The 24,808-nt window shown below is 40.4% G+C and overlaps 1 protein-coding gene across 1 annotated transcript; it reads left to right on the forward strand.

Moving 5' to 3' along the window:
* Positions 1-645: 645 nt before the first annotated feature.
* Positions 646-14,734, forward strand: LOC137255497 (uncharacterized). Its single transcript, XM_067792933.1, has 4 exons — positions 646-712; positions 2,187-2,255; positions 10,768-10,890; positions 11,871-14,734. The coding sequence occupies exons 1-4, from the start codon at positions 646-648 to the stop codon at positions 14,732-14,734; spliced, it is 3,123 nt and encodes a 1,040-aa protein (XP_067649034.1).
* Positions 14,735-24,808: the final 10,074 nt, after the last annotated feature.

The following is a 24,808-nucleotide window of genomic DNA, read 5'->3' on the forward strand; positions in this document are numbered from 1 at the left end:
AGACGTGCGAAATTTATTTTTGTAGCCGTGAAAAATGGACTTCTCAACTGTAGGTTAAAAAACCCTCGATTTACCTTACTTGAATACAGTTTAATTGTCATAGCTGGTGGGCATTGCAACGTATTTCCTATACGCTGTTGAGTTTCTGAGTCAGTTGTTTGATAGGTAACGGATCATAAGCGGATCCAAGGGTATTTATGTGTGGTAAATAGCCCATGTAAACAGGTGAATGTGAAATATAGAATATGAAATATTCCAGCAATATCCCGGGGACACCAGAAATAGCCAAACCCCGTTGTGGAGAATCGAACCCGTGTCTTCTTTGTGCCAAGCCAAAGCTTCAACCACTAGGCCACGTCACCGTCTTTATTGTGTAGAGAAAAATACAACACAAAGCAATATAATGTACAAATGACATCAATAAATACCAAATGTCGTCATGGTTAAAACACTATCTATGATTTATGGCCATTGTCGTATCATGGAACCACAGAGGGTGAATAACTTCCACGAAACTGACAAAGGTCAACGAACCATAAATGACCCATGCTTTGTGAATAAAGGCAATATTCTTCGAGACATGTATAAATAGTTTTAGATGTTCCGTAGGATCGACAGTTCTTCTTCCAAGGTTGCACGTTCATAATGACTTTCTCTCAGATGCTGCTAGTGTTTGGGTGCCTCGTTGCCACGTTTTCAGATGCTCAACAAGGTAAGAACTTTACAACAAAATCAGCATTTATAATAATTTTCCAGAATACGTTACGTTGCTTGACAAGATGACAACAATGGGTCGTAGAGGAGAACCTGGTTTCGGACCAGGGAATTGAAGGATTGACTTAGCACGAATCTATGAAAACCAGTTGGTTCCGTGCTGGTAGCATGAAGACACTGATGCTGTTGTAATTGAAATTCCTTGTTATTTCTGTCTTTTTGTGTGCATTGTTTAAGAATTCAGATTTTTCTCCATAGTCATTTCTTAAATCGAATTATCATTATTCATTTATGTTTCTAAATTTCGAGACATTTTGTTTTTAAAAAGATATATTTAAGCTGGCAAAATAACGAGGCATTCGTTAGAACTGCTGGCATTGCCAGGTAGATTCAGGCAGACGATGCCGTATGTAAACAAAACGAAAGGGAGAAAACTTTATCACGATTACTTTCATTCAGTTGAAAAATAGTATCCTCAGGAAGCTAAAATTGAATCTTAATTATTCACAAAGCTAATGTTTTGGATTGTGTTCGTTAAAAAGCTGCTTGAATGGAATTAGAATATTAATTTAAAATGTCGAGGTGGCAAGACAAAGTTTGCCATTATGACGTCACTTGAATTTCCTAGTTTGGTTACACAACACTCGTTGGATAACTTTCAGCTGGTTGCACAACATCAAACAATAACCAAAATGATCTCATAAAGATATTCCGAACACGTGTCAGGCCATGGCAGGACGATGACGTTCTCGGCGTGAAAGACGTTCAGGACGACTCGAGCGACGATGTTTGTCTGTGAGCAGAGTTCCTCGGTACTGCCTGTAGGACCTGACGCCATAGTCTCCTCGTCATGATCACTGTCCCTCGACTCACTGGGTGACCGAGTGCAGTTGACATTGGTGAAGCGGTTTATGTGGTGGTCCTCCTGCGCAGGTTTCCCCAGGATCTGCCTGTCCGAGGTCTGACCACTCTGTTGGTAACGCCGACATAGCTTCTTGACGGTCACGACACAGCAATTGAATGTTTTTGCAACGTGACCCGTTGTAGCGCCCGCATACAGCCTTCCGGTGAAAGTCCCGCCCCCCCACCCCCCCCCCCCCCCCCCGACCTCCCTCCACCTCTCTCTCTCTCTCTCTCTCCCTCTCTCTCTCTCAGCTGAACCTCGGCATTGTAAAGTGGTTTTCTGTTTAAGTACGATCTGCTCTTTGCTGTGATGCGGTTTTGCCATGCAAAACACGCGCATTTTGCTGTTTTCGATGCAAAGTTTAGTCGCGTTTGAGCGCTGCCGTTGGTCAGAGTCGAACTCTTGTTACTGGCAATCACTATGTGGCAATTTGCATTTGATTATATTTTCGCAGGTAGAAATTATGAAAAAATAGCAACAAAAAGTTTCCTTTGCCCATCAGTATATAAACTGTGTGTTTTATTGTCCGTATTAAGGAGAATAATCTGTATACGGATTTATGTTGTAGTGGTTCCTGACCAAGCCTTGCTTGCTGTGTATGGAGACCCGTACGGTACACCTTACTACGGACCTTCAGGTACGTGCGTTTTCATATTTATGTGTGAGGAATTCTTTCATCTTTGAAATGCATTTCAGATTTCGGTGTCTATTTTCAATGACAATTTGACGAAGGAACCGTATGTTGACTTCTTAAATGATCACCTGCTCCGCACGGTCTGAACTGTGCAGGAAGAAATTTGGATTTCCCATCACAATGATGTCCCCCAAACACACTATGGGCTACACAGAACATGTGTTGTTTTAGACTTGCCCAGCCACAGCCAGGGAGTCTTTCCGCGAAGCAACCTTGACTAAGGTTAACCTTAACTCCCATTCTTTAACACTGCACTAAGGCTGCCTTAGTGACCTACGATCACCCCTGCCTATGATTTTGGATCGGTGGAGTACCCAGACGCATTCTTTCGTGTATTGCAGGGCAAGGAGATCTCACAAAGCACTGAAAACCCACTTAGACTGTATGAGAATCATACCTCGAGATAAACATTCATGAAAACCGTCTATAGTTTATATAGATGTATTAGATACATCCTCAATACTGTCTAGGAATACTCTATATTTGGCTTATCTTTGAAGAGTAAGCAAAACAAAACTGCCGCAGACTTATAGCTTGAATTAATTTTGAGTCATTGAGCCCAAGAAGAACGAATCCTTACACGACTAAGGGACACAACTCGTCACAGCGAATTCTGTTATTAGGGATGGTTGTCATAGGTGTAAAGATATGGACATATCCAAAAATTTTCAGGGAGTTCGTTATCATGCAGAAGACCATGTTCGATTCCACACATGGGTATAATGAGTGAAGTCCATTTCTGGTGCCCCCGTCTTGATATTGCTGGAATATTGCTAAAAGTGGCATAAAATTGCACTCACTACCAAGATTTCTTTGGAATTTTTGCGACAGACACTTCGCGATATGTCCCAGAGTCTTTGTGATTTTAGTATCAGCAAGGGAAGGGTAAGGCAATGACTGGCCTGAATACATAGAAATTCAATATTACAAGGGAGTTGAATTACAATTTATTAACATTAGGTTCAAATCCGATTCATTGACGGATTGGACGAATAACACCCCGTCAGTTATATTTGGGGATTGAGAATTATCTGTGGCAATGAATGAATATTCCGTTACATCAATTTTGTAATCAAAATATTTCTGTGACATTTGACAAATTCGTGGAAATTGATACACCTGCTATATGCTGAAACTGTATAAACCCTCACCTTTACACCTTGTATTACTTTTACTCTTTTTATGAGATTATTTGTCACGATAAAACGATTATTCATAAAATGAGATATTGCAAAGTTTTCGACGCAAAAATCACAAACACTCCACCCTCACTGTAACCAAGTTCCCTACCAGTGGTTCCGCCGCTTTTAGCAATTTTCCAGCAGAATCAACGCGGGGGACACCGGAAGTGAGCTTCACACATTGTAGCCATACGATTAATCGAACCCGGGTCTTCGGTGTGATGAGCGAACGCTTTAACCAGGCTACCCCCGCCCGGGGTATAACATGAATGTAAGTATTTCATGGGTATTTCTGTTATATTTTGTCTGCAACAGGATCATCGCCTTCCTCACAGTTCCCGTCCATCAATGACCTCATCTCCTGTCGCCTTCTTCTGTCAGTGGCGAATAAGAAGTAATAAGGTACGGGTGAAGGTACAAGACAGCTGATGATTAATATACAAGTTCCACAGTTCCCTGCCAGTTACGTTGACGTTTTAAGACAGCTCCACATTTTCGTATCAACTGATGATGAATTTACAAGTTTCACAGTTCTCGACCAGCTCTTACAAGATAGTTTCACGAAGTCCTATCAGGCGATGATGGAACATGACAGCGCCCGTCATTTGATGATTAGAGTGTGCTTGGAATAATGTGTTATACATTTCAGTTTCGAAGACTGTGTCACTGTGGTATTCTGAATAATGACGTACTCAATTTTGTAAGTCTTTATAATACAATGACATGAAACAAAGGCACATGATTGCTGTTGTTTTGTTACCTGTGACCTTGCATCTGTTTCTCAACTTCAACGACACGCGTGAAGATCCGGGTTAGAAAAGATCTTCAGAAACCCATGCTTGTAAAAGGCAACTAACGGGATTGGGTGGTCAGGCTTCCTTACTTGGTCGACACATTACGTAGATCTATTCTCATGACGTCAAACACCAGACTGTGTGGAGTTTTTTGACAGAAAAAATAGCTGAAAATTTTGCGTCCACAAACAACAGCAAAAGCAGACAAGCAGACAAGCATGCAAAGGAGCGGGCGGTCAAAAATGGAAACAGGGAAAATCCTTTCTAAATTTTTAATTTGGATCTGCTTGGTATTACTTTTCAAATATATTTATGATGTAGATCAAATTGCTTTGCTTCGTGAACATTTTAAAAATATAGGTAGGTGACCTGGCTAGCCATTCACGAAACGTTCGAAGCCCTGCGAACTTCTTAAACCCATTCGTAACACATTAGCCATGATCCTTGTTTTGAAAACATGAAACAGAAAAATGAGTGCCTTGTGCCTGCCTGGTTTAATGATATTCTTAGTAGGTTAGCACGAAACACCATATAGGTTCTTACATTCCTACTAGAAACAAAAGACAAAAACCTTGGAAGTGAAACCAACGCAATTCTAGATTATTTGTATAAAACAGTGAAATGCTCGAAATAGGAGTATTTGTTTTATGAAAAACAAAAAGTCGTTTGAATCTCAGTACCACAGAGTTCCCTGACAGCCAGGTTTACCACAGAAGATACAAGCAACATTTCATATACAGCAGAACAATGTTCTATCAAACTGACTAGACAGTGCCACCATTTTATCAGAAGTCCCATGTGTCAAATCCAGTGGGTCAAATTATCAGTTATCTCACACTGCCGTGTGCCCAGCTCTTTCGTTTATTAACTTGTCTATTAATGCTGACATAGAGAGACACATACTCTCACGCGTACACAACCATGGACTTCAGAGTTTCCGAGGTTGCAGACTTGTAACATAACCCTATATAGCTTATACAGTTCACCGTTTGAAGCCCATTTTCTGGTGTCCTCCGCCTTGAATATTGCTGGAATAAGCCCAGAAATGGTTTTTACACATTGTACCGATGTGGGGAATCGACCCTGGGTCTTCGGTGTGGTGAGTTAAAGAACTTTATCTACTAGGCTACCCCAACCGTTCCCATGTTTACAAAAGTATGTTTATGATCATCTGACAGACAAACAATCTCTGTTTTTGTTTACATCAAAAATGGAAAAACATTTTTTTTGTGAGAACAATGCCCTTAAGACAATTAAAAGTTCCTCTAGCGGGAGATGCAGAACTGATTTACATTTAATTTAGATTTAATTTTTATGCATATATGATATTTTAGTGTAATTAATGCTTCTACCTAAGTGCACTCTCTTTCTTAGTTTTGGACTTTGTAACACCTCATGTATCAGTCATTAAATATATGCACAAACGATAGCTGATTTGCATCCACCATGACTAATTGAACTTGAGTCACACTCCGGTCAGCTACATCGTATAAATTAGTTATAAGGATTACCCCAGTCCTTCATATTGACAACATTTTAAAAAGGTGAACAGGTTAGCCGACTTGAGATTTAGCATAATGCTGTTTGTACACATGGTCCTCGGGGCATGTTACAGAACGCAGTGACAGTTGACGCACTGGGGCACTGACACGAAACCAGTATTGCATTTGTTAGCAATCAACGCTTCAACCTACACAACCGTTTTCTTAAAGGAGCGAATTTAGTTTTATGCCGCTTTTATCAATATCCTATCAGTATCAAGAAATGAGCTTCAAACATTGTGCCCCTTTGGGTAATCGAAAGTTCAGAATATCCTGAATTTGAATAGTGCTAACCCTATAATCAATTTAATAAGGTTGGTGATGTAGCCTAATGATAGTGAAACGGGTATGAAGTTAGGGTTGATGAATGTCTTTTCCCTCTTCTTTCTTTCTTCTTTCTTTGGAGGGGGTGGGGGTGGGGGTGGGGGTGGGGGTGATCTGTAATGTCTGTAATCATGACAAATAATGACACTAAAAGTATTTCTGAATTAGCGTTCCCACCACGGTGTTTATTACAAACCTGTGCAAGCACGTGCTGCAACTATCACTGGTCATCGTAGCGCCAACGTTGTCCGTGACGAATGAACCAGTTGACCTTTAGGTCATATTATACAGTTACATGAATAACAGCATATGCCTGACCTGCATCGCTTGTTAATATATAATCTCGTCCGATCAACCGAACCAGCTGACTGAGGCCGCAGGCCATATGAGAAAGAGCCTGGCCATCCTTCATTGATAGTAGGGCGGTTATAACGTTCGATCGTCACGCTGATGGACCGTGTTCGATTCCTTATTCCTTCGATTCCTGTGTATGTTATGTGAAGAATATTTCTGGTGTCCCCTGCCGTGATGTTGGTGAATGATTGCTAAAGGCTGCTCTTGTGATACTGCTATTTCGTGAAGAGATGACTTGTAATATTAGGCCTACACTTGATTTCATAAAGTATTACCTAATATACATTTTTCCATACAACAAAAAAAAAAAACCAAAAAAAAAAACCCGAACACAATGAAAATAAAAAGAAGCAGAATACCTAAAGTGTTAAAACATAAAATGTACAAGTCATGGATGGAACCGCGATTTTATGCCGCTGATAACAACTTGCCGGATTGGACAGATGCCGGTTTTGACGGGTTCCTTTGTTAACTACGCCGCTTTGAACAAATTTCTAGTAGCATCACTGTGGGGAACACAAGACATGGTCTTCACACATTGAACCCATGTGGGGAATTAAACCCTGGTATTCAAGTAAAGTGTGTGAGTGAGTTTAATTTTACGCCGCATCTAGCAATATTTTAGCAAGATCACGGGCGCGTACTCCAGAAATGGGCATCACACACTGTACCCGTGTGGGAATCGAACCTGTGTCTTTGGTGTGACGAGCGAACGCCTTAACCACTAGGCTACCTTATCGCCCCCGTCCGTTGATAATCTGAGTCTAATTTGATATGGTTCTTCGTTTGGTTGACATTCATCTCTGTACCGCCCAACATTTCAGCCCCATGAACAAAATGTCGATTGACACTGAGACTGTTCAACATCATGGCCCGCTTACGAATTGTGTGTAATGCCATGCAATCTGACATACTTTACAGGAAAACCATTAGACAAATGAAGATGCAAAGATGAACAATCTTCATCGCTATTATCATTGTTTCTGCGTGAATTTAACGTACAGCAAGTTTCACATTTATACCAAATGCATACTTTTGGCGTCATACTTTCCCCCTCTCCCCATAGACTCCACGATGATTTTGATTTACCTCGCACCTGTTTCCTCTGTCTTTGTCAAGCTGATAAACTACCACGTGGAATATAAAATAAAATCGGTGACTTATGAGTGTTTGGACACGAAGGATGGCTGGCTGAGTAACAGATCCACGTCAGCGGACATTGGGTTATGCAATATGTGTCAGGTACTGTATCATCGTCTCTCACCATTACCATGTCCTGTCATCAAGACTAAGACTGTCTAATTAATAATAGGATTATCTGAACTTGTATATAGGGGTCAGATTCTTTACTGCGTCAAGGAAATCAAATAAGATTAATCAGAGGCAGAATAATAGTTAAATATAACGGAGAGGGGCAGTTGACGCCAGTTGCTGGGTTGGTGTCGCCACTACAATGACCAGAGGAGATGCTGGCTGGACAGTTGGTTTAATCTTTGGAATAGTGGCGATAGTGCGAGGTGAGGATACTGTGTTGTTATTTACTCTGTTTTGAAATATATTGAACAGCAAAAGAAACGCAACTGGCTTTTTGTCAAGTTCATGTGTAGCAGACATAAACAGGAACGCTTAGTTTTCGAAAATTTCGTTTCTTTTGCTGTTCAGTATACTTATCTGCTTGGAATTTTATCAAATATCTCTCGGGAATGAAGTGTAATGCAACCTCGATAATGCGGACATTGTGTATCCGGACATATCTGTTTCCGAACGATCTTGTATTCAATGACTATACGAATGTAGTGAGGTTACCTTTCATGAATGGTGTCATGTCGCCTTTGTACCATGTAGTACAACGATAACACGCTGGGGAAATGATTTTTACTCACTCAGCCCACATTGTCCCAGCCACTAGACTACTCCACTGCCCCTAGACATATTACACTTATATAGCGATATATGTGTCTGTATGCATGAATGCTTTGGCCAGCCAGGAACAAGCCTGTTTGAAAGTGCGAGTCTGTTGAGATACCCCGCCGCAGTCCAACATGCCCAAGGATCGGTCAGGTAGCCCTGTGGTTAAAGAGTCACGCCGTGGACCCGGGTTTGATTCCCAATATGGGAACAATGTCTGAAGCTCATTTCTGGTGTCCCCCGCCGTGATATTGATGGCATATTGCAAACAGCTTTGTAAGATTAACACACTCACTCACTCAACATGGCCGGGCCCTTATGCTCACCAGTAATATATAACACCTGGTATGGTAACAATTAGTAAGAAAGTGACGTCTTTTCGTATGCCACTTACGAGCATCGAACGACGGACTCACCTCTTGACAGTCAGACGCTTTGTAAACATGACCAGAGATAACATGGTGGGGCCATATTCCCTCATCTGGTGCCATCACTATGTAAATGGCAAATTTCCTATCCTGGCGTTGACGTTTTCTGTTTCGACTTGGTCGATACATGACTTCAATCATGCTCATAATATCAATGGCGGATGTATCTGGTCCAGATTGAATCATTCACAGGTTGTCATTATATATCAAAAATTGGTAAGTGTGGTGTTAGACAAACAAACAAACAAAAAGAAAAACAAAAACCTTCAGCGGACCGAAGACACGGGTTCGATTCCCAGCATGGTTGCAATATGTGAAGCCCATTTCTGATGACACTCGCTGTGATATTGCTGGAATATTGTTTAAAGCGGCGTAAAACTAAACTCATTCACCCGAATATTTTTCCAGCGTCAGCCCAGTGTACATCCGGGGTATGCGAGAACGGGATATGCAAGTGGGGATACACAGGCTACGTTTGCGTGTGCAACGTCGGCTACCAAAACCTCTACGGCAATCAGTCTGTCTGCGTTGGTGAGTAACTTCGAAAGCCTTACGTCTTTGGAAATATGCGACCAATTATACATGGAACTTGAAGCAGAAACAGGTATTAATTTATGATAGTGACATGCCAGCCAGGATAATCATAATAGCTCATATACAGCTCAACCGTGAACAAACGGCAATAAAAGTTAACTCTTTAATCATCATGATATTTTTTTTATGATATCAAAATGTGTAATTAACGAAAGTTATATTTTCCCCCGCAAAAACCCACTGCATGTTAATTTGAATTCACTGAATGAGTACACCATACAGAGGTATGTCTCGTAGTGGGACATTTATGTCATAAATTCAATTGTGTGCTTGTGTTTGTATGAAATTCACGTTGGAATTCCCTTCGTGAAATTGCTAAGAGTGGTTTAAGAACTACTGCAATCTGTATTAGAATGTAGCCTAGAGATTCGACTAAATCCAGTCTGGGTAGAATCTGGGAGTTACCACCATTAGGACTAAGATTTCTTTGTGTAAATAGATCTTGGAATAGTGAGGTGCTTCGGGTTTGGTATCAGTGACATTTCAACCACAAATTTAATATCCTGGTTAAATATGCTCCTCTTCCTTCTAAATGAAGACATTTGAACTACTGATAGGCAGCCCTGTGGTTTGGATTCGAACCAGGAACAGCTTGTTTCCGTCACGGCAGTGGTATTGTATGTATGTGTATGTTTGAATGTCAGTTTGAACAGTAGGTTAGTTTCACGACGGGATTGATGGAGAACTTTGACGTACTGGCGATATGGCGATGGGTGGGAGAACATTGACGTACTGGCGATATGTGGGAGAACATTGACGTACTGGCGATATGTGGGAGAACATTGACGTACTGGCGATATGTGGGAGAACATTGACGTACTGGCGATATGTGGGTAACACTCACATCTGTCCACATTCCTCCACTGCGGGTCAGATATCGATAAACTAATTCCTGGTTTATTATCCAGCCCTCCTATTATGTACTAGGGAGGTTGGATAGCTGATAGATTTTATGACCCACAGTGGGAGCCTACGATTCTGTCGCATCTAAGGGGTGTAACTCTGCACAGTAAATTATGCTGGTAGTGCGCTCATATTTCTGATGGACAAAAATACGCCGGATCCGTATGTAGTAAAGACACAGAACTTCGTCAAAGAAATAATATTTAATAATAATAATAATAATGTTTTTCTGTCAATATTCCTGTATACTTGAGGGGCAATGGGGCAGTACAGTGGTTAAAGCGTTTGCTCGTCACGCCAAAGACCAGGGTTTGATTTCCCATATTGGTACATTGTGTGAAGGCCATTTCTGGTGTCCTTCCTCGCTGATGTTGATGGAATAGAGCTAAACGGCATAAAACTAAATCCACTCGCATTTCTTGTTGCAGACTACGATGAATGCAGGGTGAACAGAATATGTCCAGATGGCTGGTGTATCAACTATGATGGGTCGTACGAGTGTAAATGTAATTATGGATTCAAACAGACGCCTGATAGGAAAGGGTGTACACGTGAGTACTGGATATGTATTCATTTTCAACAAGAGTACAGACATAAAACATGCATTGAGAAAATCCCCAAATCAATTAGTTTATATATAGCATTAGGATAAAAGAAAAAAAACCCGGATGAATGGTATATTTTAAAAAAAAAATAGCTCGGAAAATCACATGGAATATCTAACAATCAACCTTTTAGTTGTGTTCAAAATTGCGAAATAAACGCAAAAAACCCATCTTAGTTCTACTGAATACTTCTGTATTATGTTTGCTGGCTGTGAAGGAAAGTGTACAAAAATGTTTGATGGTATGGTGAAACAAACACAAACAAATCTACATCTGTGTTGATGTGTTGTACTTGTTGATAATTTGTTGTTTTTTTGTTGTTGATGTTTTGGTGTTGTCCTTCTTTTTGTTGAGATCGTAAGGTGGCAATGTTTCGGCAACTGTTTCGAAAACGTTTATTGATATTTTTGGGGTCAAATTCAACGTTTCAATAAAAACGTTTGACCCAGCAGTCCATATCGCTATTCATGTAGTATTGTCTCCGAGGAGACGGGTATTTTAGTAGTTTGAAGAGTTTGAGAGTTCTATATATATTGATACTGTATTTACTTATTCACAAAATACAAAAAATGCAAAATAATGTCTCAGACAAAGGTAACCCAAACTGGAGTACTGTGTACACAAACACGCACTCAAGTACGCACCTGGACACAAATAAAAACACACACAGGCACAACCATGCATACATGAACATGCACGCACGCACTCATAAACAAAAACATAAATAAATGCATAAATACACACTTACATACCGAAACACTCACGCAGTGCACACACACATGCGTACGCATTCGCTCACAAGTACACGCACACTCACTCACATGCACACGCACACGCACACGCACACGCACACGCACACGCACACGAACAATTCCCAGATTTGTCCCACTGTACCATTGTTCTCACTGTAATTGTTTAATTTCCAGATGATACCAAGGCTCCATTTACTAACACCCATGGATTTAGGGATTTCTTGAGGTCGATTGGATACAAGAATCCAGATATGTACTTGGCACCACCACCTTTGATACCCCAACAACATACGCAAGTTCCAGAAATCCACGTACCTCAAGTTTCAGACAACCACGCGCCACAGAACCATGCATATCCTCAACCATTTGACGTCCACCAGAGCCAAAATCAGTACAACCCATCACTAAACACAATCCAGTACCAGCAACCAAGTGCCGTCCAATACGACCCACAGCAAAATCCAAGCCAATACAATCACTGGACCTACCGAAGCCATAGCAATTCTCAAACATCTACGACGACGCCACTGCCAGTGGACGTGGAGCCTAATGAGGCTCCCCCAGCTCCTCCCGAGATACCAACGCAAAACACACAATTTTCTTTGGAAAACCAAATAATAGATCAAAACCTGCAGATGATGTGGGAAGATCCATATGGACCCAAGAGACCCGCGTTCTTGGACCAAACCCCTGCTGAACTGAATACTCCTAAAAGTTCACCCTCACCTTCAAATCAGGTTTACCATCCACCAGCACCGACACTGCCGGAATCTCAGGCTCTTCTGCCTTTTCCAAGTTACGTTCCTTCATATGGAAACCAAGCTCAAAATCAAGGTTCTTGGGTCGAATCTCTCGGACCCGAAAGGCCAGCCTTCCTGGATCAACCAATAACACGACCACCTCATCAGACACACGACCCTTCAGGTCAGTTTCATCAACAGGTTCCTCAAATGAGCGTCGAACAAGGTCTTGCTCCAAATGATGCAATGGGTTCCCCTGGCTCTGGCCCTAACCCTGTCCTCTGGAACTCGAATCCTTCGCAGCAATTTCCAGTTATGAACGTTCCTACCTTTAACGCAGGCACTCCACCTGAGCCTATTCCTGTTGGCCAGCCACTGTCAAGTATGTCTGTTTCACCCGAGTACAACCCGTCTCCAAATAACTCTCCATCACCATATTCTTATTCATACCCGCCTCCTGACTTAAACAACCCATCTGTACCTCTAGACGTCAAAGTTGACCTTCCGTCAGTCCCAATGGCCTCATCTGACGTACCGATCATATCGCACCATGCCAACCATTACCCTGGGGCATTTGCAGATCCCAGTATTCACCCAAATCCGTATCAGTATCCTGAAAACAAGTTTGGTCAAGGCTACAACCAATGGCAGCAGTCTTATCCCTCGTACCCCGTGCATGACCCATATACTGATGTTACAGCAGATAGTTCTAACAGACTGCAGACTGACAGCCAGTCAGTACCAAATGAAGGTATCCCTTCGACAATTGGGAAGACCAAAGCAAATGAACCTCCACCTTCAACAGCAACATCCTCGCCGACTAGTGAAACTATCACAACGACTACAGCAGTCACGGACGTAACTAAAATAACAGAGGCTGCTGCAGGTACTACAACACTCGTTGCAGATGCAACCACTACAACTACATCTGCCCCTGATACTACTACTACAACAATCTCCATCCCAACAACTACTACATCGACCCCTTTCATCACAACACCTGCCACTACCTCCATCGTTGCATCTACGACTACAACGGCAACAACACCACCACCACCAGTAGAACTTGCATCTACTTGGGTTGAACAGACAGGACAGAATCTTAAAATAAGTCTGGGTGTTGATTTGTCCGGTACATCTTCACACGGTGCCCCTGCAGAACCTCAAGCGGCCTCTTTTAAGATACAAGCTGAAGGTGTTCCCAATGATATTGCTCCGGGACCTACTGCTCCTTCATCAGACACAACGACACTCACAACAACGGCAAAAGTCACCACCGTACGCACTGTATCACCACCAACGTCAACCAAAACCCCTTCGTACACACGGACGACAAGACAACCGATACTTGTTCCAGTGGTGCCAGCAAGCAATGACAGATTTGACATAACAAATTCGCAAGTCTCCAAATTTCCGGGCAGACCACAATCGCCAAATATTATCCCTAAACAGTACATAATGAAGATTCCACCAGAGGACAACCCAAGACAAATATCATCTCCAAATCAGCAACCAAGACCAAATTACCTCCCGAGCCAGCAGCTAAGTCAAAAGTCCCCTCCAATTCAGCAACCAAGACCTAATGCCCCTGCAAGACTACAGTCGAGGCCAAACTATCCTGCAAGAAGACCAATCGTTGATGACACAAATTCACCTCAACGTGCCCCTCAGGCACAAGTCGTTCATCAAATCAAAATCCCACCGAACGTGCAATATCCAGTCAGGACACAGAATCAGCCTCAGATGAAAAACATTCCTCTTCAGCTGTACCCGGAACCCAGACAATACCCGGTCACAACGAGGAAACAATATGTACTCAATGTCCAGAACCGACCTGGTCAATTGACAAGGCAATACCCAGCGACAGAAGAGCTTTCCAGAATATCAAACCCCCCGTTCCGTGTTACTGAACACCAGATAGGGCAACACAATATACCAAAATACCAGAAGGAACAGCATTCTACAACAGCACGGCATCCTGCACATCAAATGAAGCAACATCCATTCATCTTGCATCAGAGTCAACCAAATTACCCGTATGCTGCCCCAAATGTATCACCCCAGTTCTCGTCAAGACGGTTGGAGATGTGGACAAATACGGTTGACAGACAAATGTACAACGTCCATCCATCAAGATCTTCCGTGCAATCTCCTCAACGTCTGTTCCTTGCTCGTCCTACCACTTCGTCCCATAGCAGCTGGATAAACGCTGGGACCTCTGAACAAGGGAACACATACGACGCATTTTCAAATACTGACGTCCTCATGACGCTTCTGATTTCACAGCTGTTGAATTAGAATGTCTTTAAACGAATCGCGGTCAATATTTCAAGCCTTCGATTCGTCAGCACTCGTGTAAACGTGAAAATTATAACAAAATAGGTGTTTGTTTCTCAAACGTGTCAACCTCTACAACGATTGACGAAGACAATAGATTTCCCAACTCTAAATAATGCTGGGTGAACAATTCCAATACAATTGCAATTGATTTTAATTCAAGTCCTTTTCATCCTCGTTCTTAAATCTACTCTGTAATAAGAATACCTCTCCATTAAGAACTTTCTAATGTTTTCCAACTATGATGTTCTGAAACATTAATGATTACCATTGAAACAAACTGTGAACTACTTTAAGAGCCCAATTATTCAACTCATTTCAAGTTCATTGTATTTTCTTCCCCTTTTTATTACTTGCTTGCCATTTCGTTCACTATGGAGTTGCGTTATCTGACCCGTTCCATCGTTCACAGAATAAATATGGTGTGGTTATGGATTCTAATCTATTTGTTTTATTTGTTTAAACGTAAATGCTCCAGAGTAACCAGTCTCACTCCTAAGCCCAAACAGAAAGTTATGTGGATTGAACTTGAAATACAGCTGACAGGCTGTGTCTGAAGTTAAGTTAAATTCTCAACACAAGTGATTGATTGATTGATTGATTGATTGATTGATTGATTGATTGATTGATTGATGTGATGTGATGTGATGTGATGTGATGTGATGTGATGTGATGTGATTGGTTGATTGGTTGATTGGTTGATTGGTTGATTGATTGATTGATTGATTGATTGATTGATTGATTGATTGATTGGGCGTTAAACAATAATCAAGCAAACAAACATTGGTGATTTTGTTTGATCAATGAATATGTTGTATTACATTACAAAAGACCTTGGGCTCCTTTCACGAAGCAACCTTTACTAAACTTAACCTTAACTCTCATTCTGTAACATTGCACTAAGGCGACCTTAGTGACTTACGATCACCTTAGTGCTTTGTGAAAGGAGGTCCTTAAAGACAGGTAACAATAATGACCTACAGTTGTAACAGTCATGCAAATCAAAATCTTGATTTTTGATTCGTTTCCTGTTGACTGGGTTCCGTGCTATTGCGCAACCTAGTGGTATAACCAGTCCAGAAGATTTAGACTAATTCATTTACCTGGATACATAAACATTAATCACCATGATTTGGTACAACTAAACACTTGTATATTGCAACACTACACTCCGTCTAATCATTGCGCACACGTCGTACAGCGTGCTCTGACAAACGAAACCATGGAAATTGTGGAAATCTCAAAACGAGGCTCGGATGATATAAAACTTTGACGGCCTGGTACGGAACTCATATTACATCAGCCTCCTTGTGCGTTACAGAACTACACTGAATAAGCGCGTGAAATAGCAAACACATAACAGTGAGCCAGATGTACTGTGTATAATTTTACGACCTCATCAAACAGGGGACGACATCTAATTAGAAGCTGCCTATACCGCGCCATAAAATATAGAAACACGATCTTTTTAAACTTCGAAATTAAACTTCATGTGTAAACACCATTTTCTTATGAAACAAGGAATAGGAATTCAGTGTAACCAGAGTTGTTTGTGGTGTCTATTTCCACTTTCACTCAAGAATATCTATGTTTCGGTATGACGTTTGCTGACCACGTGAGCTCAATGACACGCGCTAGGGCTCAATACCTGTTTATTTACAACCTGTAGCAAAATCAGCTCCCCATGAATCTCAATGAGGTTTTCCTGTTGCTATAACAACGTGGTTACCTTGGCAGCCTTTAACTTCCCGATCCAGTCTCCCTGTCCCATTGCAGAGTTTTGTGAGAAAAAACAGAGGTGAAAACAAGGTTCAGGAGTAGGACATGTACACCAATTCAAAACAAGCCAATCATGAACATGTCAAGGTTATTTACTAAGACTGATAACCAGTGCTTACCGACATACCCTACACTGAAGTGGACTGGTCCGACGAGAAGGAGACACAGTTACTTCCCTTGCTGGCCAACCAACATTAAAATGAGGTGAGCGGAAGACGCGTTTGCGAAAGGAGAGGGGTTGAATTGCCATGCCGTGAACTGATGACTACCTACAGTAAGGGGGAACAAATTTGAAAACTTCGTGATTTTTGACTTCGTGACACATGATTTTTGTGATCTTGCAGTAATCACTTTCTAAGCGATTAATTCGGAAGCGTCGTGTTTCTGCTCGGGCATTTGTATACTAGTACCTTGTCAAGTGGACTGTTAAAAGAGTATTAAACTCTGCAGGTATTTGAAACTTATCATGTCGCACTCTAAATTGGGTAAACGGGGTCAAGTCGTTCATTCATAAATACGTGAGGTTGCCTACGATGTCATTCAGTACATGTGCACTAAAACGCCAGCGATCCTAGTGGTATATCTGTCATAAACGACGAAGGTACATGTGTTCTCGCTATGGGTACCAGTAAATTTACAACCCCAGGGAAGGTACGTACTCGTACCGAAGTGAAAACCGAATTTTATAAGTCTGATAAATGCGCAATTCGCCAGTATATTCAACACTGCTGCACAGTAACCAAGACAATGCCAACACTGACTGGCATTATGAAAATGGCCACTGGTGATTTGGGATATGCAGGGAGTAAAGAAACAGTGCGTAAATGTTTAAGAAAATTGATATCAAATGGGGGAAACTCGTTCAGAGAGACAGGTCATAGCGACGCGAAGAGACATTGTTGCATGGCGTTTGAGATATCTCTGAATGATACGCTAGCACCGTAAAAAAAGCGTCCAATAGTGTACATGGGTACACGCCCATCACACGGTATAAAATGCTCGCAAGTGGATCAGGAGGGAGCAGTTAGCGGTATTCGGGTACCATCGGGAACAGATCCAAGAATATTTATAGTCAATGCTGGTACATGGGTATGGTTCATTCCTAATGCTTCTTTGATATTTAGAGCAAACAAAGAGCAGCGATTACCACAAGGAAATGAATTTCAACAGAGTCTCTAGGTGGTTGCAAGAAAAACGTATTCCTCATCTGCCCCCGAACTCAGTAGTTTTGATGGACAATGCTCCTTACCATAGTAAACAAATAGACAAAGCTCTAACAACTGCCAGTTGGAAAGATTAAATCAAATCGTGGCTACAAAGACACATTCAATGTTGAAGGCTGAATTGTTTGCACTTGTGAAGTCACGTCCGCGTGTCTCCGTATATCATGTCGATGAAATTCTGAAAAATATGGCATTTTCCTATTACCTCCTTATCATGCAGATTTCAATGTACGAATTAATTTGGGTGAATTGATTTGAGTGAATTTGAAACATTGGATTGGTTCCCAGAATTCAGATTTCACAATGGCTTCTTTACAGAGGAACGATTGTCACCTCTTGGACAGACGGAATGATCAGACTGTTGCAGACATGTGGCGGAAATTTAGGATCGTTAAATTGCTCTTGAGGATGAAATCGAAAAACTTGTCATCGAACTTGGCGTCGATACTGATAGCAGTGATATCTGTGATATTGATGACGAGTAGCAGATTCAAGAGACTTACATGTAGCGAACAGCAGAAAATATACCCGAGCAATCAAATTACTAAGTTTTATTTGTCTTATTTATTAGTTCCCCGTTTTGCATTCACATAAGATTATTCCATTCCCCTCGAGAGCAGCACAAACGTAATATCCATAATCTATTATGTTTTTAAGAGTGAAATGCTGTAGATACTGATGAAAATAAAATGATATTTTCACTGAGTAGAATATCACATTTGCTTGGAACTACTTTCTGATGAAAGAGTAATACATTTAAGGTTTATGTGACTTTGCATTTCACAAAATATGACTACAAAAAGTAGAAACATGACATTAATTATTCTATCATAATTTTATTTCAGCGAACTGTTTGGTGTGGGTGCAACATTGCTCAAGGGTTAGAATGTAGTTAGGTTGCGTAACAAAATGCAGAGTTACTCGATTTCTCGATCATTTACAAACAATGATGAAAATATGATAAATAGAACATATCACCTTTGTCAGACCACTCGATGAAATTTCCATGTTATTTGACAACATTAACAAAATATTCTCTATATATGCACACACACAGAACCTAGGCTATCACAGAAATTAACCTTTTGGTATTTTTTTTTATCTTTAAACACGAAAAACCTTAGAGTGTTGTATTGGGTTGTGTAAGGAAATCGTCAACCTCAAAATAGCAAATAGAACCCGTTCCAGTAGGGCGAGAGTCGACTGACACGTTTCACAGCAGTTTATCGCTTACAAACGTTCCACCCGTTAATGGTAAAATGGACGACACCGCTATACACGACACGTTAAGTTCGTCTCACAGTATAACGATTTAAAATCATAGACTGAAATGAGAGGTTCTGTTATGGTAGCAAGAATAAAGATGATGAAGACGAATGCTATATAAGTATGAAATTAATACCATAGATAATAACAGTTACGACTTTATCTGAAGTATCGAAAGACGTTACTTGCAACATATTGAAATAAAAGAACTACGTGTTAAAACATGATTAGCATATACAGAATTACCTTCGACTTCTAATCATTATGTTGACAAAGGTTTTCCCTGCACACGAAGGCATTGTGACAGTACGGGCAGTTCACAAATATTACTTTTTCCGTATTCATTATCAAACTGAATTTATTCATATTAGAATATGTATGGAGATATTGTGGCAGATATGTATTCGATAAATAATGTAATTTTAACACACTGGGTCTATTCTGTTTCCCTGCTGGTGAAGCGTGTGATTGAGTGAGTGGGGATTGTTAGTCACGTCCGCAGTATTTCAAACATATAGTGAGCAAATCAAGTCAAACATTAATGACACATAAGCCGAGAATATTAAAAAAAACATGTTGACAACCTACTTAAAAACAGAAAATCACAGATACAGATGTAAATGAGTATGCAGATCTAAAATTATAGACAATGCAACATGTAAGTCAGACATCATACTGAGTACCATGGGATCTCACGGTACGATTTCTCCTGCATGGACCCTAGTTGTATTTACATTATCACAAACAGACATAAGCGATTGGAATATCTATCTATTTATAAAACAACTTTTTAAACAATTTCTTTAATAATGTTCTGTAATTACTTTTCTTTAATATGAACTTCTAACTGACCTGATCCAAAGGATCCTTTACATTTTTGCACTGAAACATTTGTGATAGGAAACTCCAGCAGTACACCCTTGACGAAGATACAGATTGGAGAATCCCCGCCTTTCAACAGTTATTCGTGAGAACATCTAGAATGACCAATACGACATCATCGCATAAGAAGTTCTTCAAGTCTGGACTGACAACTCCAGTAGGTTTAGCCAAATTGAATACTTGGTTTTAAACTCATGTATGTATATGCTTGGTTTTATGGGAAGTGCACAGAACTCTCATCAGATGTGCGCTTTCGGGAGTAAAATGTACCTTTAATAATAATAATGATAAGGGTATTTCTATAGCGCTGACTTTACCATACATGGGCAATGCTCAAAGCGTAGAAAAGTGCACAAATATGATCTGTTTACTGCTACACCGGAGACAGAAGACGCCTGTTTGGCGCTAGATGGTGAAAAGCCACATACCATTATCCCACCGGGTACCCATTTTCTGCATGGTGGACTGAGGTAATTTTCAAGAAACCCACCAGTGTGTCACTTTTGGGGCAGGACTGAAGTTGTAGAAACTCTCATGAGTCAAACTGCCAAACATGGTCACCCAGTTAAGGATTCTCCTCGTCCAACGCTGCTTAACTTCAATATATTTTTACCTGACTACACAATGCAATTTAGAATGTGTTCATATATGTTATGTTTGGGATCACACTTTCTTAGTGAAGTACAAATTCCAGTACTTTTTGAGTTGAGTCCCATTCAGACTCAGGCAGCCATTCGCCAGCTAACAAAGTCAACCGCCTAACCCGTTCAGCCACCGTGACTGATTACACATAGTTCGAATCCCGGACGGGACTCAACTCAAAAAGTACTAGAATTTCACTAAAAGGGTGTAATCCCAAATATGAGATATGTTGCATTTGTTACCAGAGCTTTGATTCATCTTGACCTGGATATACGTTTAATTGTTACTTAGCAAGTTTGTTTCTGCGTTAAGAAAGACAACCGAACTAAACTAAACATAGTTCATGAGCAGTATTCAAAATAAAGCATGAAAATGGACCCTTAAGCCAAATGTTACAACGGTCACATTCAAGATATCCTGTGATTCCTTACCTGTGGACACCTCGAGCACACAAAGGCCCTCAATAATTTCAATGCTGACACATAATTGCGCGTTTAAGATCAAACAAACATATCTACTTGTTTTACGTTACACATAAATACCTTTTTCTGATTGGCTGAGTGCCCTTCTACTATTTTCAGTGTATAATTGCAGATGTTTTCCGAATGCAAATCGGTGGGAAGGAGATAACTCTAAATCTGTTTCTTCTTGTCATCCAACGATGGCTACCGAAAAGAAAAATTGACCCGTGCTTCAAATAATGCAAAATTAACATTAAGGTGTACGGTAAGATAAATACGTTCTTCACTGGTCCCTCGGGGACCATTGGTTGATGTACGCTCGATGTTTATGTGCCCCATCAGTTTTACGCTAATGACGTTATCGACATGTGACTTAGACACTTGTGAGGTAGGGTAAGCTCACCTTAAAATGCATTTGATCAATATTTTTAATTAAACAGTTTAACTTTACACCCTTTCGTCTCATGGTTACGGTACCAGACATGTATTTTATTTATTTAAAATCTAAATTTTCCACAGATCCAGCTTTATTTGTCAATTTTCGTTTCCATCTTCAGATATTATCATTACTAAATGAGTACAGTTTTATACCGCGTTCAGCAATATTCAAACAATACCAGGGCAGGGAACACCAGAATTGGGATTGACACATTGTGCCCATATGGGAAACCGAAACACTAGACTGAGTCCGCCGACCTATTATTCGTGTGACAACGGCTTAAAATAATATGCGAACATGTAATACGCGCAACAACTGCCACACCATAATAACATTACGTGTCATGCGCTCGTTTGAATAGCCTGTAGAAATCTATTGTCCTCACTCTCACCGAATAATTTAGCACTGGAATATTGATTTTTCTTGGATGCCAAGTCTGTTCCACAGCGTTACTATGACGATGTTCGAGTAAAAATGTTATTTAATTATTGCGTAATTTTTCTGTGACGCTCAGAAATGATAATACATCCCTTATATACATAAGCGACCATGCATATTATAGGCGGTAAAATGAATATTCTGGTCGTCGTAATGGATGTATCTGGGAATATAGAACTCAGTTTCAGGTTTCTTCTTCCACCAGCTGTACATATACTCCATTTAACTATGAATTGCAATTTAACTCGAAAGCTAATAAACATATATACTCATGGAAACAAATAAGGAAACGAATGAAAGTACAAGTGCTCCTTTATGTTTTCCATGTTTCTTCACCACGTATGTATTGCACTGTGAATGAAATTCTGAAAATAAATGCTCAATGAAAAATTGATCGTAATCAAAACATCAGACCAGCTCTGTGATTTTTTACAGGATTTAAGCCCTAAAAATGAAGAAAAATCCCCTTGTTCAACAAACCATCATACTGACTCGGTTCATTAATTGTAACGACGGAGAAGCGAAAGAGACAGCGAGATGTGTGAGAAGGAATGGAAACTGCACAGCACAGGTTCATAAATCAACACCTCTGTAGGCAAGTGTGCACATGCTGCTCTAACACCTTCCTGTCCCTTTCTCTGCACTCCTTCCACGTAACATATAGTGAACTGTGTCAGTATTTAAATGATAGTTTGTTAAACAAGTTTTTATAATTTTCGGAAGTAAATTCTACACAGTCCTAACTGAGTTGAGTCTGATGTTTTGACTATGATAAACGTTTCATTGAGCCATGGTCGTAACTTGTACTACGCAATGCACGCAATTCCGTACAACAGTTTTGTCAGTCTATATTCATTCATGTAGATGTACGAAAAAAAAGTATTGTTTTGGTATTATTTCGACCTGGATTCGCAAAAAAAAGGCTTTTCATGAGACCACTGAGTGCCACATACTCCACGCACCGGTATAAGTTTGGCTCAAATGACTGTCAAATGAGTTGTCTCCCTTAGAAGTCATCGTGATTACCCGTTGTCTTGACGACGTTTGAATGGACATACAGTCTGATATTGACCAGTGAAGATCTAGTTAGGAACGGTCTGCAATAACCCATGCTTGTCGTAAGAGGCGACTAACGGAATCGGGTGGTCAGACTCGCTGACTTGGTTGACACATGTGACATGTCATACATATGTCATCGTATTATTCGTATCCCACTTGCATAGATCGATGCTCATGACGTCAATCACTGGTTCGTCTGGTCCAAATATACGCAAAAAACGTGATTAAGCATCCCCTATAGTTTTGCAATGATAGGCTTTCATCGCGTATATAAAATGTGGTGACCACGGTGGAAATCCATGTTTTTTCTGATCCTTTGACTCCATGTTGATTTATTATAACAATAGCAATTCCTTTTTTAAACAATGAACATTTTCAAACAATTCCACGTCTGTAAGGCCCTGGATTTATTCTTTATGAATTTATTGGTAAGTGTGAATATTTAAAATGTCATTTTGAGTGTCCTACACTATTCAAGGTCAAAACCAAGTATTACCCCCGTGTGACTGCATGACACTCTCCCCATGATACTCCTGTCAGTCCTCTGCAGTTAAAGTCAGTACAACTCAGTAAATTCAAATCCTATTTCACAAGTTCAGAATTTTACAGCACTCAGTAACTAAATCCCTGATAACAACACCGGCACAACATCATTGTGGTCACTTCCTACTTGTCCAGCAGCTGAAATACCTTTAATCGCCACCGTGCTTGTTTAGTAACGTCTCAAAAATATATAACAGTATTGCTCTCTGGGTAAGTATGAATCTTTGAGGCGAGTCAGTATTTACAAGAAACACATGTCCTACATTTTACAGATGTTGTGATCATATATTTATCGCTCCACATGCATTATTAATTTTGATGACAACACGTGAGATACAATTATCATTGGTGATGATGACAAATGATACTGTAACAACAAAATTCTACTTCACGGGATTACCCCTTTACGGCCATTTCTCACGCGAAGCAGCTTACTTTTGGGCCAGCTTCTGTTCAAGAGGATCCCTTTGTTGCACACAACTGAGGATTCCTTTGCTGCACACAGCTTATGATCTCTTTGTTGGACATAGCTGAGGATCGCTTTGTTGAACACAACTGAGGATTCCTTTGTTGAACACAACTGAGGATCCCTTTGTTGAACACAACTGAGGATTCCTTTGTTGAACACAACTGAGGATCCCTTTGTTGAACACAACTGAGGATCCCTTTGTTGCACATAACTGAGGATCCCTTTGTTGAACACAACTGAGGATCCCTTTGTGGCACACAACGACCAATGATGTGCCCATAATATTAATGCTCTAAATTGTTAAGATCGAGGTTCATTCTATCGTCAGATAGGTCAGTTGTATTAAGTTCTTTGGGAATATATGGACATAATAGCGTAGACATGCAACAAACGTGCAAAACCGATGATAACATAATATTTGTAAAATCATTTAACCCTTTCATTGTTGTTTGATAAAGGTTTCAACGTGAACGGTCTTAAAAGAAGACATTTCAAAAGGTTGTAAAACTGCCTTCGGATCTGCACTAGGTGAATCCGCTTGTAAAGATGACAGTTTTGAAATTTGGAATTTCTCATGAAAATGTTACATTATATTCTATGCCACCCATTTTAAGCTGATAACGTGATATGACAATGCGTAGAATTTACAGACTTGCTGACAAACGTGTATCTGTTTTTATGATGACGTCATTGGTTACGATTGTAACCAGCAGCGGAAATAGCTGCAACAGCTAATATTTACCAGACGTCTGTGATCACGAACAGCTTTGGCGTGCACATGTGAGTATGCTTACACCTTATGCATTTGCCAAATTTTATGTTATTTTCAAATGA

Source organism: Haliotis asinina, chromosome 11 (genome assembly GCF_037392515.1).
Source record: "Haliotis asinina isolate JCU_RB_2024 chromosome 11, JCU_Hal_asi_v2, whole genome shotgun sequence".
Lineage (NCBI taxonomy): Eukaryota > Metazoa > Mollusca > Gastropoda > Lepetellida > Haliotidae > Haliotis > Haliotis asinina.

What these genes read in the sequence shown, in the direction of transcription:
- LOC137255497 (XM_067792933.1), top strand. Translation starts at nt 646, where the DNA reads ATGACTTTCTCTCAGATGCTGCTAGTGTTTGGGTGCCTCGTTGCCACG. An exon ending in GTTTTCAGATGCTCAACAAG is followed by an intron (nt 713 to 2,186) that starts GTAAGAACTTTA and finishes TTTATGTTGTAG; the next exon opens with TGGTTCCTGACCAAGCCTTG. An exon ending in ACCTTACTACGGACCTTCAG is followed by an intron (nt 2,256 to 10,767) that starts GTACGTGCGTTT and finishes TTCTTGTTGCAG; the next exon opens with ACTACGATGAATGCAGGGTG.